The sequence below is a fragment of the Vipera ursinii genome (assembly GCF_947247035.1).
Source record: "Vipera ursinii genome assembly, chromosome: 4".
NCBI lineage: Eukaryota > Metazoa > Chordata > Lepidosauria > Squamata > Viperidae > Vipera > Vipera ursinii.
The window spans coordinates 44,596,984-44,611,776 of NC_139514.1; the positions used below are offsets into that span (position 1 = coordinate 44,596,984).

Sequence of the window (14,793 nt, forward strand, 5' to 3'; positions counted from 1 at the left end):
TGACATTGTGAGACAGTGAAATTGAGGTTGTTGTCTGCATTTTGGAAAAGCAGCTACAATCAGGCAGAAATGCTTCTTAAACCCTATATCTGTCAGGCATTCATACATTTCCTCACAACTTTTCTCACAAACATCCAATCTGGTGTTCCACCTGCCTGTGACAATTGTGTCTAGTCTTTAGAAAGCAAAGACTCCTCAAATACATACAAACTATGTCAAATATCCACTGCTGCATTGCAGCTTTAGCTCTTGATAACCCCATGGCTATTTTCATTTTCTTTCTAAGGTGATGCATTCTCTCTAGCCATGACATCCAACTCCATAAAAAAACGACACCAGTAACAGCTTTCAATCTGATTTTTCTGAGGAGTTTATGGTAAATATTCACCACCTGAAATCTTCCAATTAATTCACTTCCATTGCCTTGGATTATCACTGGATACATTAACAAACTGGGACTTACCATTTTTTTCTGTTCACCAACAGTTCTTAAAAGCCCTTAAATTTTATGTCATATCACCAACAAGGACATCTCACCAGCCCCAAAGTCCACAAAAAGTGCATTATACTGCCCATTTGACAAGATATTCAACTCCTACCAAGTAGAATCTTCTTCAACAGAACTGGAGCCCCAATTTTGCAATCAATCTTTGGACTCACTGACTAATGGACAAAGAGAAACTCTCCTGATATGTTAGAACAGACATGTCAAACTTGCGACATCACATGACATCGTGCAACATATTAGGACGGTTTTGCCATTGCCGGCAATGGGAGGGCGTGGCTTCCGAATGATGCATCTGGCCCACGGGCCAGCTGTTTGACACCCGTGTTAGAACATTGCTAGTTGAAAGGTCAGATAAGATGATTCCTACTTTTGGGACTTAATTCATAAATATGTATTTATCTTGTTACAAGAGAACACATGGCATTAGTTTCTAGACTGAATTTATCCAAATGCAACAATGAATTATAAATGTCTTTTTTCCTTTATAGGTTGCTTTCTTTAGCAAATACCAGTTCATATTACTGGAAAAATATCTTTCTCAACCCACTTGGGAACCTGGGTCATATACTAACAGATAATTTTGATACCAGACTTGGCAATAACAGTAAGGCTCTCTTATTTTAATAACCATATTTTTCCCCACAGGAGCCATCCTAGAGGTCAATTGCACCACTCTAAGGATCAGGGTATCACACAGCAGGCTGATATCTATTATGTATTGCCAAAGGACTTAGGCATTGTTTACTAATGCAACAGCAGATGGTGACCTTAATGGTGAGCTTACCTACTGGTGGGATCCAAGGATCCAGTAAAATCAATTATGTCCTAACCTCACACAACCTTTCCCATCTAGTATTTTCATTTAAACTTGAACTATGGCCAGATAGTGACCACTCATGCTATTATTTCACCTGGATCTTAGTTCTCACCTGATTTTCCTTACCATTTTCACCCAGGTCATGGATAATGATGCAGATACAGTCACTTCTAGAATTAGATAATCTGCAAGAGTAACCCAATCATTTTTCTTTTGCATCAGTACATTCTTCAAATTACACAGGGTCTTCATTGACAGTTCAACATCTCGTACAGGCTTATGTTACATAGAATGCTATATAAAAATCACAGGGTATACCAACGATCTATGAGCAAACCCTAGAATCTTAGGAGAAATGCAGAGACTTGTGCAAGCGAGGGTAGATTTAATGATAGCTTTCAAATCCAACAGCCATCACAGCATTGAGAATTGACTATTAATTCTTAAAAGATTTAAAAATGGAATAAAAAAGAAAAGAAAAACATTGATACATACCATTTAGGAATGACTTTTCCAAGCTACGAGGAATAATTATGCCACTTTTCTGAGAAGATATCCCAACTCCTCAACAAGACAGTCTGACCAGAAGTAAAGATTCCACCCAAGAAGCAGATAGTTTTTCTGTAAGCTAGATAGCTTTCATTTGCTCTGTCTCAAGCTACCCCTCCAAACAGCATTCTCTCTGGCCATCAGTCTCTCATTTGAAAATTGTTAATCAATCCATTAAAAAACAGGAAAGTTGCCAGTAGTGAAATGATATACTGTCAAACTGCTAAAAAGCAACATCAGTTGAAGGTCTTCCCTTCTGGCCTCCCTGCTTCTATATATTAATAACACATGTCAAATAAGAAAGGAATAACTCCGGAGGAAGTTGTTTTACTCATTCTTACATCGGACCTTACTCTGTTTAATTAAGATGTTGCATAATAAAGCAGTCACACAAGGTAGATGGGTAGATATCTCAATTATAAAGGAGTGAGAGAGTTTTGCACTTTTTTTAACAGCTATTTAGCTCAATGGTTGTTGTTTGAATCAAAGCAGGATCTCATTTCTCCAAAGTTAACAATTTTATGCTTGATTATTTCTTTAATTCATACTGGCTTTGGGCCCTAGCACATTACTGTAGGTGTAGGGGGAAAAGGGGCTTACAATACACTAGTCTAAATCATGTGGCTTTTTTTCTCCAAAGATATTTGATGCCACAAACAATAATAATACAAAGGTTCATCCTAGAAATAAATAGAATGATTTAACATTACACAACTGTTGTGGCCGCAGTATAAAAAACAAGGAAGCATATGATAAAAAATTGTACTTCACTATGATGGAATATTAAACACACTACACAAACTTTTTCCCCATTTTGTTTGATATTACTAAAAAAGCCTAACCAATTTCATCATTTTTGTGAATATTTTTATTTTATAAACTTTGAATAAAAAGCTTTGCCAACTAAAAAAAAGGAAACCATTCAAAGAATATTATTTTCTTTAACAATCAATTTAAATTCACAATTGTTATTTGGGGCCTGAATCAAAACAGAACATTGGCAAACTCAGACCTTTCTACTATTTGTTTCTCCTTGGTAAAAGCAATGTATTAATCATTCTGTTTTAAAGGCACTTGACTGAAGCTATTCTTTATATTGCACATTGTCACTAATGTAGCCAATGAATAACTCTCAACACTTTTGTTGTTGTTTCTCTGAGTGGACTAACAACAGCTTAGTTTTACTCTTTTTCTGTTGAATGGCTTGGAGAAGATGATGAAAAGGAGCACTTCAGTAAAACAAAAGTTTTGGAAAGAAAAAGTTAGAACAAAATAGACATAGTGTAGACAACTTGTGATTCATGACTCATACTGTGCTGTTTCCCTTTTCACCCCAATATGCTCTTTGATTTTACTACTGATTATGAAGCCAGACCACTGCACTTCTCTTAGCAACCAATATCACATGGAAAAAAGACATGTCATTTACTAAAAAGGGAACAGAAGAATTTACGATCATACAAAGGCAGATCATGTTCTCCTGCATTTGATTCCAGACAATGATTGATTTTAAAAAAAAATAAAATAAAAATAAACAGCCAAAACTTTTAGTCAACCTTTAGTTACAGCAACAAAATGACTTTTTAGCAGACATACAATATTCCATTCTTATTCTAGATTATTTTCCAGTTATCAAAAATAAATTTAACCTACAAATACCTACAAAAGCAACAAGCAAGCTGTCTTTATTAGCAATACTACCACAGAGGGGGAAAAAATCCAACACTGAAGTAACTGAATCACTTTGAACCATAATACTTATTCCTTTGAGAGTCCTTTGTTTTGAAGCACCTGATGAAACATACAAGTGCTAACATGTTTGTCACTGCTTCAAAGATGTAGCAATTAATAATTTTAAATTATAAGCAAGTTAAAACCAGATTCAAATATCCTATCCAATGTTCTAGTTCTTTACGGCTATCTTTAATTACATTTTGTTTTAAGGGTTAAAAAAATGTTGTTTTATATAATATAAATGGCAAATCATTTTTCCTGTCTGGCTTTACCTGGAAGGACTGACAATACAATATTATTTTTCAACTTTCAGAGGTTAGTTCAAGATAAAGGAAGGAATGAAAGCAGCTTAATTTAAGGAGCGAATAGCAGATGAAATGCTAGAAAAACTCATCATTCCAAGCAATCCAGAAACTATCTCTGCAATAATATTTGGGCAGTACTGGCAGTAATAGAATAACTCCATATGGCGTTATAGTGGAGTAAATCTAAGATGGAAAGTAGCCACTGCTCTAATTGAGTTCCACCTTCCAGCAAAGATAGTGTGTTTGAAATTCAACCCAAATAACTGACACAACTAGCAGAGTTCTATTAACTACTCAGGAAAAGTTGCACTGATGTAAAAAATTCTTTGTATTATTAAGAACCTAGCCATTTCAATTGTGAGTGCTCTACTAGAACTCCGTCTGAAGCTCCAACAGTGCTACATTGTGAGAAAAGGACATTGTCCAAAAATCTGACTTAATAGTTCTGAATCTATCCGCTTAACTAACTACGGACTAGGTATGGTTAGCTTTTATGATCAGCATCTATCACAAAGCATACTAATCCTCTACCACTCACAATTAGCAATTATTATTTATTCAGCTTTCATATCACATTTTCTGATTCTTTGTGGAATGAATTGGTTACAGATTTCCAAATCACATATTTGTTGGATCTAAGAAACGATTACTTCAGAATGCAGGCCTCATAGCTATTCATCAACTCCTCAGTAAGTACAACTTCCTACCTTGCCTGCCAAGCATGTTGATATGCGGAAATGGATAAGCACAAACACTTCCTCCATTAGTGCTGAACTGCACAATCAATCAATTTTATAAGCATTGACTCCCAAACATCACAGTACTATGTCAAATATGGAACTTCTGTGAAGGAATTCATAAATAAGCACTTAGAAAAAGGCTTTATTTGCCTGCTTCCTCCTTCCCATCATTTATCCTACTTATTCTCCAACATATAGTTCATAATTACCAGTTCCTCAGCGATGTAACCATTAAAGAGCACTATCATCTTTCCCTCTTTTCTGGATTCTTAGACAGCTATAGACTTTTTACCAAGTTGGGCTTTGAGTTGCGGGGAAAAGGTTTATTTGCACACAAAGAGGTCATGAATATTTAACTCCCTTTGATTCCCATCATAGGAAATTTAAATATGCAACAATACCCTTCAGATTGATGTCATTTATTCAGTCCTTATATAATTTATAAACTATACAGTATTTAATGATTTACAGATTGTAACCTCAACTGTAAATGAGAAAAAATATGCCCATGTTGGCTATTTCAGATACTGCATCAGAAGGAATTTCAAAAGGAATTCAGATAATTCTACTTCACCTCAAATCAATCTGTTGTGGATATCCTCTACACTTTAAAAGACAGAGGATATTTTCTGGACTCTGACAATTTTTACAGTAGATTTGTTCCTAATTTCAATGTAGTAATCATACTCTTTACTTGCCTTACCCAAAAAGTGGTTTATTTAAATGGCATTCCAAGGCTTTAGCACTTCTCAGTCCTGCCCTCCCTTTTTGAATTTTTATAATCCACTCGCAGAGTTGAAGCGAAAATTCTCCTGTAATAATTCCTTTAGCTCCTTCTAAGATTTACACAATTACATCTTTAACAAAAGTTGCTGGCCATGAAGCAAGATTTTCAGCACTGCTACCATTTTTAAGTGCAGAACATTCTATTGAGCAGACATGTCAAACACAAGGCCCGGGGGCCAGATCCGGCCCGCGAAGTGGTTTCATGTGGCCCGCGAAGCCATCCTGGAAACAGTGAGGGAACGGCCCCCAATGCCTTGGCCCTGGCCCAGAGACCCTCCTCCTGCCAGAGACCCTCAGATCTGTCCCATTCCTGCCCAGGCCCCCATAGGCACCCTTGATGTGAACGATGTAGAGCTGGCCACGCCCACCCAGTAGGCCATACACACTCTGGCCATGCCCACCCAGGCCATACCCACCCGGCCCCTTGAGGGCAACCGCAATGCTGATGTGGCCCTCAATGAAACTGAATTTGACACCCCTGCTATTGAGGTCTGAAATGACTACAAGAACTTATAAATTTTAGCAATTCTACACAACTCGCATAGTGCCAAGTAATAATTCGGAGACCACTAGGATGATTTGAATCTCACAAAATTTACCATTCATTACAGAATCTTAAGTCGTTTGCTTGACTTCAATCTCGGTTTCAGGTAGTAAGAATTCAGATGCAGAATCAACAGTGTATCTACTTGAATAAATAAAGGAGTATTTAAAAAAGAATAAATTCTTGCAAAATTAGTTTCAGTCTTTCAGCCAGTAGACTGTATCAGTACAACTGTAAATAACTTGTAGATGATATTGGTCTATGGCAGGGGTAGGCAATCTTGGCTCTTTTATGACTCATGGACTTCAACTCCCAGAATTCCTGAGCCAGGAGTCTGTAGTTTTACGTCACACCCATCCTATTCATGCCAGTAGAGTATGAATGAAGCTTGATGTTCCTCCTGATGGCAGGAGACAATTTGCACGAACACAAATCTGGATGTGCCATCATCTGACAAATTAAATAGAGACAGAACAGGGATTGGCAATGAGCACAACTAATTTTATGCTGGTGCTGTTTTCTGCCAGCTCAAGGATACATTGTTAGCACATTAATTCAGCTAAAGGAAAAAAGTCTGTGTTTCAATTTGGGAGATACTAAAATTGCTGTCACCAAAATGAATAATCTTAAGAGAATCACTATAACAGTTTGGTATTCTAGTTCTCCCTTTCCCCCATCTTTTTGGGGGGCATTTGGAAATGCAAAATCCATATAACTGTATGATAGAAGGAACAATCAAATTCAAGCCTGGGCCCATGTTCATAGAATGGCAGCTTAAAAGAAAGAAATATTTTTAGAAACCTTCAAAATAGGGAGCTAGCTGCATTCTTACAGAGTGCATTAAGCAAAGATTGCACTCTGAAGGTAGGATTCAACTATTTGCAGTTTTTAAAAAAATCAAGGAAATATATGCACAGCTCTAGTTATTTACTTTTTTAATGAAACAGGAAGAAACCTTAGTCAGAGTCTTGCTTTTTAAATTAAGAACTGGAAGTGAACCAGAATAGACTACTCCCAAATTGAGTTAGAGCATAGATAGATAATGATTTAATGAGGCCAGTTAATAATATTTTTGTTTTATTTTAAATACCTCTTCTACCATCATAGCAGTCAACATGTGAAAGTAAAAACAAGGGGAGGGATGTGTACAGAAAATACATAATGTTTTAAATGTTAAAAGGTTAAATATGTCACATCCTCAAATTAATTATTTAGTCCTAATCTAATTATACAAGCTTTAGAACAGTACTTTCAATAACAAAAAATACAGTGATATTTAAAAATTTGCCAATCCTTGTTTTCAATATTTCTGCATAAAGATTATATTAAATGATGTTGTCCACACAAGAACCCATTCTTCAAATGAGTCAGAAACATTATATTTGTTCATTCATTTATTGAGGATTTTTTTTTAATCCTATTTATATCCCGCCCTTCTCCGAAGACTCAGGGCGGCTTACAATCTAAGCACAAATCAATGTGCTTAGCAAAAGCCTTAATTCTATGTACAGTCAGGTCCAGAAATATTGGGACATCGACACAATTCTAACATCTTTGGCTCTATACACCACCACAATGGATTTGGAATGAAACAAACACAATGTGCTTTAACTGCAGACTGTAAGCTTTGATTTGAGGGTATTTACATCCAACTCAGGTGAACGGTGTAGGAATTACAACAGTTGGCATATGTGCCTCCCACTTGGTAAGGGACCAATAGTAATGGGACAGAATAATAATCATAAATCAAATTTTCCCTTTTTAATACTTGGTTGCAAATCCTTTGCAGACAATCACAGCCTGAAGTCTGGAACGCATAGACATCACCAGACGCTGGGTTTCATCCCTGGTGATGCTCTGCCAGGCCTCTACTGCAACTATCTTCAGTTCCTGCTTGTTCTTGGGGCATTTTCCCTTCAGTTTTGTCTTCAGCAAGTGAAATGCATGCTCAATGGGATTCAGGTCAGGTGATTGACTTGGCCATTGCATAACATTCCACTTCTGTCCCTTCATAAACTCTTTGGTTGCTTTTGTAGTATGCTTTGGGTCATTGTCCATCTGCACTGTGAAGCGCCGTCCAATGAGTTCTGCAGCATTTGGCTGAATGTGAGCAGATAATATTGCCCGAAACACGTCAGACTTCATCCTGCTGCTTTTGTCAGCAGTCACATCATCAATAAATACAAGAGAACCAGTTCCATTGGCAGCCATACATGCCCACGCCATGACACTACCACCACCATGCTTCACTGATGAGGTGGTATGCTTAGGATCATGAGCAGTTCCTTTCCTTCTCCATACTCTTCTCTTCCCATCACTCTGGTACAAGTTGATCTTGGTCTCATCTGTCCATAGGATGTTGTTCCAGAACTGTGAAGGCTTTTTTAGATGTTGTTTGGCAAACTCTAATCTGGCCTTCCTGTTTTTGAGGCTCACCAATGGTTTACATCTTGTGGTGAACCCTCTGTATTCACTCTGGTGAAGTCTTCTCTTGATTGTTGACTTTGACACACATACACCTACCTCCTGGAGAGTGTTCTTGATTGGCCAACTGTTGTGAAGGGTGTTTTCTTCACCAGGGCAAGAATTCTTCGGTCATCCACCACAGTTGTTTTCCGTGGTCTCCCGGGTCTTTTGGTGTTGCTGAGCTCACTGGTGCGTTCCTTCTTTTTGAGAGTGTTCCAAACAGTTGTTTTGGCCATGCCTAATGTTCTTGCTATCTCTCTGATGCGTTTGTTTTATTTCTTCAGCCTAATGATGGCTTGCTTCACTGATAGTGACTGCTCTTTGGATCTCATCTTGAGAGTTGACAGCAACAGATTCCAAATGCAAATAGCACACTTGAAATGAACTCTGGGCCTTTTATCTGCACATTGTAATTGGGGTAATGACGGAATATCACACACCTGGCCATGGAACAGCTGAGAAGCCAATTGTCCCATTACTATTGGTCCCTTACCAAGTGGGAGGCACAGATGCAAACTGTTGTAATTCCTACACCGTTCACCCAGGTTGGATGTAAATACCCTCAAATTAAAGCTGACAGTCTGCAGTTAAAGCACATTGTGTTTGTTTCATTCCAAATCCATTGTGGTGGTGTATAGAGCCAAAGATATTAGAATTGTGTCGATGTCCCAATATTTCTGGACCTGACTGTATATGCCTGCTTATTAGGGCTTTCGCCCCACCCAAGTGGTATTATTACAAAGTCAGCTAATTGCCCCCAACAATCTGGGTCCTCATTTTACCTACCTCGGAAGGATGGAAGGCTGAGTCAACCTTGAGCCTGGTGGGATGCGAACCTGCACTAATTGCAGGTTATCCAAAGCTACATATTTGTGTTTAGCAAACGTATGTGAACTACTAGGATTACCAGTTAATTTGAAGGGGAAATTATAGCTGGGTTTTCCAGTCAATGGGAAGATAATCAAATGCGAGTCTGGGAGGTCCTGCCTTATTCAAAGATCAAAATTCTGGGTATTCATTATCAAAGTTTGATTTTCACAACACAAGAATATGGAAGTGTGTCATGGCTAAAAAGAAAAAAAGGATATTTCACAGGACCTCCCAAAATCAGACACAGGTTGGAAAAGGTTAGAAAAGTATTTCAAGAGCAAGGCACATAATACTCTGGGAAGTCTCAAGGCATCCCAGGATAATTCGTTAAGGAACTAAAGGCTTCTCTTGCATTGGCGATTTTCAGTTTTTATCAGATTACTATCAAGGGAACATTGAAAAGCAATGGTGTGCATGGCAAGATGCAAGGAGAAAGCCCCTACTCTCCAAAAGGAACATTGCTGCCTGTCTGTAGATGGAGAAGATCAATCACATGGATAAGCCCAAAGTATTTGGAAGAATTGTTCTGTGGACAGATAAGACCAAAATAGACCATTTGGGCTCAAATGAAAAGTGCTATGCTTGGTAAAAACAAATACTGCATTACAAGGTAAGAACCTTATCCCTTATATAAATCATGGTGGTGGCAATAGGAGATTTGACCGTCCTTTACTGTATCTGAATGAAAACAGGATGCTATTATGCTGAAGTACAAATTCTGAATTGTACCAAGGAATTCTACAGGAAAATGTCAGGTTTACTTTCTATGAACTGAAGTTAAAACAGTAAGTAGGTCATGTAACGACCTAAAACACAGGAAATGTTTAAAGCAGAAGAAAGTTAATATTTGGAATGGCCAAGTCAAAGTTGTGACATTTAGAAATGTTGTGGAAAGACCTGATCCAACATACAGGGGTGAATCGACAGTTATTGGAAATGTTTAGTTGCTGCCCAAGGGAGACAGCACACCAGTTAGTTACTGAAAACAAAAGTTCACATAACTCTGCCACACAGATGTGAATACAAATCTGTGTATAAATATTGAAAATATAAAACTGTTCACAAACTGCTAGGCATCACTGTACATACAGATGAGATTTCAGAACTCAAGCAACATAGTACCAAGATGTTGATACAGGTATAGGAAAAAGAATTAATTTGTAAACAGGAAGCAGATTTTTTTGTTAAAGAAAAAAGTAATCCAAATAAATTTAAATTGGAGAAAACCATATTTTGTGGATCCATATTTAAATATGGAGCGGTCTTGTAAAATTTCTAAATATTTAAATTGCTTACAAATTTTGTTTCATAAATCTTTCAAAAAAGTTAAAACACTTTACATATTCGTTTTGTTCCTCTTTCAAATATACTGCATTGATCTATCATAATGCACAAGCACAAATACCACCTTGTACATGGGACAGCATCATTTTAGATTCAAATAAAAAGTTATATTTTACAAAACTAAATATACTTATGTTTAGAGCATAAAATATGCTTTTCTTCAGTGTACACATGAAGAAAAATAATAATGTTTCAAACATGACATTAACTGTATGGCATGGCACATGCTCTTTTCAATTTTTACCATTATACTCATAGCAGTGTAGAAAATTGGATGGTTGCAGTTCCAGTTATCCACAAATAGAATGCAAACAGTCTGAGCTATACCACCAAAACCCTGCTGAAAAAAGATCATATATTTTGCTCAGTTTTGTAGTAATTTAACTTCTAAGAACTCACGACTGTTCAGAAGCAGAAAGTTTATCATTTGAATTTGTGTGACCAAGTGCACTATAAAATTATTTCAAAGCTACTATTCTTAAATGTTCACAGAGAGAAAGTAAAAACTGTATATTAAAACACTTTTAGCTATTACTTTTGTATCCAAAAGTTATACCAAACTATATTAACGTGTTGTTATCTCAACTGTGATACAGAAAACTAATAGTTTATCTTCTAAGTGAGAGAATATGTATGTTTGGGTATGGAACAGAGACAGTGAGAGATACCAATGTTTTTGGCTTTGATTATTGCCCCCCATTGTTTTATACTATTATTGTTGTTATTAATATTATGATTGATTCCACAGTCAGTCAAACATTGAAACTTGATTTGGCATTTTTATCCGATTATTCACTATTTCCCAAGGACCTGGGATAGGCAGATATTGTTTGAAGGTGTTAAAAGTATTATGGTTGGTCACAGTCAGTCAGATTTTAGACTAAATTTGGCATTTTCATCCACCTATCTAAATAAAATCATCAAAAAGCTCTTTGAGGTAGATTAGAATGATTTCAGGTACTCAGTCACAAAAGTAGATTGATATATGGCTCTGGAACACTGAGTCTCCCAGAGGATTACAATGATGCCCACAACATTCTACATTATTCCATGAAGATCATTTCTCCACCAACTTACCCTTCTTTGTTTCTTTTTATTCCAGCCTGTAAACTGCTCCTTGCCTGCTTGCCATTTCTTTGGGAACTTTGCTGTGCATAGTTGCTCATTCAAATGAGCAACAGAAGGCCTCCAAATTAGTTGGAGAAAAGACCCCTGGTGGCTAAGATTTGTCTAAGCAGAGTCATCTATCAGGGCTTGAAGGAGTAAATGTTGGTAACGGAAAGATGAAGAAGAAATCAGAAGAGTCAGGTGAATTCTGGGACATAGAAAAGGAAGAGATACGCCCTTGGAAGGGAAAGGAAGGAGGCAAGGCAGAAAGAACAGTACTGATTATAATCTATACCTCTTTACCATTTATGTGCTACCTGTGTACTTTCCATTCCCTTGGGCATACAGTTTCATTTCTCTTTTTCTATATGTGTATGAGTTTATTTCCAGGGAGAGAGATGAAAACTGCTTGGCTGATAGCAGAAACACCAAAATGTATATTTTTTTAAAATGACCTGCTAGAACAAAAAGAGTTCACATGATTTTTTTTCCCCAGCAGATTTTTTTATCAGGTTCTTGGGAAGATTTGTAGGTCTCTACATCTACACCATAATCAGTAATATTGTATTAATACCCAAGTCACTTGTTCAGGATTTCAACTTGGTATACTACTGACACTCTCTCTAATACACATGCTTGCAAGAAAAGCAAATAATTTCCTTTTGATCTAGGATGTTGCACAAATAAGCTTACCGTATGCCAAATATAAAATACTTATTAATTATACCATAGATTGAGCCACCCTTTTTAATGCCATGTCTACATTTCTAACTCAACAAAACCAAATTAATTTTACCTGTAACCCTGAACAAAGTCAAAATGTATATTCACAGAGCTTAACATCACTGTTTCTCAAAATACATGCATTTATTTTTGTACTCTGTATTATTTCTCTCCACATGGACCAATGAGTATGCTAGTCTCTTCTGTTTAAAAAAAAATAAAGAGCTTCAAGTTATGATCTCCATGGAAGAAAACTTGAATAAATTATGCTCTGCTGATGTCCTTCCAGCAAGCTAGTTAATTGCATTTGTTTCCTATATCTCTAAACAGCCTGGTACATTAATTACATTCTGTAACACCAGGCTCCTGTGATTCATTCTGTCACTTCCACTGAGCACTTTAATTGTATTCTTCCTAGCTACCTACAATTTTAAGCACTGACTAATAAGTACATTTATTTGTGGCTTGATACTTTCACATTTTATGTATATTTCCAGTGTGTGCCTTATGTAAAGTGGAATACTTCTTTGGAAAATGTATACAATTATATAACCATAATATATAGTTGCATAGCCTTCACTCTTAGAAGAGTTTTTTTGCTGCCATCTGTGTTGATGGGGTGTGGTGGGAAAGAGGCATAGGTACTTTATACTGTCCATAACTGCACACTATAATTGTAGGTAATATAATATAATCCTTTGTTTACAAGAGAACCTTATTGTTGATATATATATATATATCTTAAATTTTTAGCACCAGTTTCCTGCTAGAACCAAGTTTGTTGCCACAATCTGTCCCTAATGCTAAACATCTCAGATTTGTGAATTAAAACAAAAATTAACTCAATTCTATATTTAAAAAAGCCTAGTGCCAAATAGGGCAGCAGCATTAAACCTGGCAGTAGTACATGCCTTCTTACCAGGACTATTCAAATAAATACTTAGTATTAATGCTTATCACGTGAGATATATGCATAAATTCTAAAATTTGCAGGCTACAGTGGGACTGGGTGTGGGTATGTGTCTGTGTGAATCCATTCCAATCCCCATTTTTGTCAAAATTTTATTCCACGACACCCACTTCTCATCTATATGTATATAGTTACGATTTAAGACAATCTTTTCACTCAGTTCTCTCCTTTCCAACACTGTAAATACAATCTGTTTAAATTCCCACATAACATCTTATAGATTTAGTAATCAGAATATTTTAGGTTTACTTTAAGGATGCGAGGCAAGTTGAACAAAGGACAAAACCCCATGCAATGAACACTAGCTTTACAGCAGAGGAGACACCTACAGCACCTGTTCAAAAATCCCCATTGTCTTTTGAAGACTGAAAGCTGAGCTACTTTCTGTGGAGGAAGCTGGTTATCATATTCTTCTGCAGTTCAAGGATTTATATATATATATATATGATCACTTTTATCCTTCCCTCCAAGTTTATATACTTTCTACTCAGCTTAAGACGTATTTATTTCATACCTTTCAGCACATTCCACATGGTTTCTGAATTTCCATGCATGCATGGGCTTACAGGCAGCAAACTCACAATCTCATCCTTCCCAATTTATTAAGTCCTCCTCTAGAGCTGAAAGCACAATACTCTAATCAGTCATCTTTCCATTCTGAAAGTTCACCACGAGACAGAAATAGCAACGATCAATTTCTATCGATGACACCTACAAACGGGGGTTAGCCAGGTTGCTCCTTCTCCACACTTTTCCTACCTAACATTCATTAAGTTTGAATGATTTCCGGAAGCACGCCCATTAACACACATATGCATTTTTTTTTTTTTGGTTTTGGCATTAGAAGTACATCCTTATCTATTATTTCCTTCCGACGTTCTTACAAAAGACTATCCAACGCCACACACGGGATTTGCAGCCTAAAATCCCACCGTCTTCTTTTCTTTTTCCTGTGGTCTCCTGCAAATCAGGCTGGAAAGGAATCCAGAGAAATGACAGGGAAACTTACCGTCAACTTGAAAATGGACCACTCCGAAAAGCAGGACAGCCGTCAGCAGCCCCATTTTAGCATATTCAAAGGCAATCCAATTCCAGGAAGAACCCGAGGAAAAAAGTAGCCGTCCCCAAAGTGGAAAACTTGGTTTCCCCCCCCCCTCCAGCACCAGCCCCCTGGGAGCTATAGATACGCTCAAAGGCTTGAATGGGACAGTTCCACACCCCCCCGTGAAGATCAGCCGCGTGGGGGAGGGAAAAAAAACGCGAGGGGAGGCAATCTCCACTGCCCCTTGGCTTCCTTTCCGAAATTCCCACCAATCCAGCCGAGGCAAAT

The 14,793-nt window shown here is 37.2% G+C and overlaps 1 protein-coding gene across 1 annotated transcript in view; it reads right to left on the reverse strand.

Moving 5' to 3' along the window:
- ROBO2 (roundabout guidance receptor 2) overlaps positions 1–14,527 on the reverse strand; it is a gene marked incomplete at both ends in the record, with an annotated part of 380,266 nt that extends 365,739 nt beyond the window's left edge. The window contains one exon of the mRNA XM_083362547.1: positions 14,473–14,527. Coding sequence (XP_083218673.1) covers positions 14,473–14,527 — 55 coding nt within the window. The remainder of the gene's footprint in view (positions 1–14,472) is intronic.
- Positions 14,528–14,793: the final 266 nt, after the last annotated feature.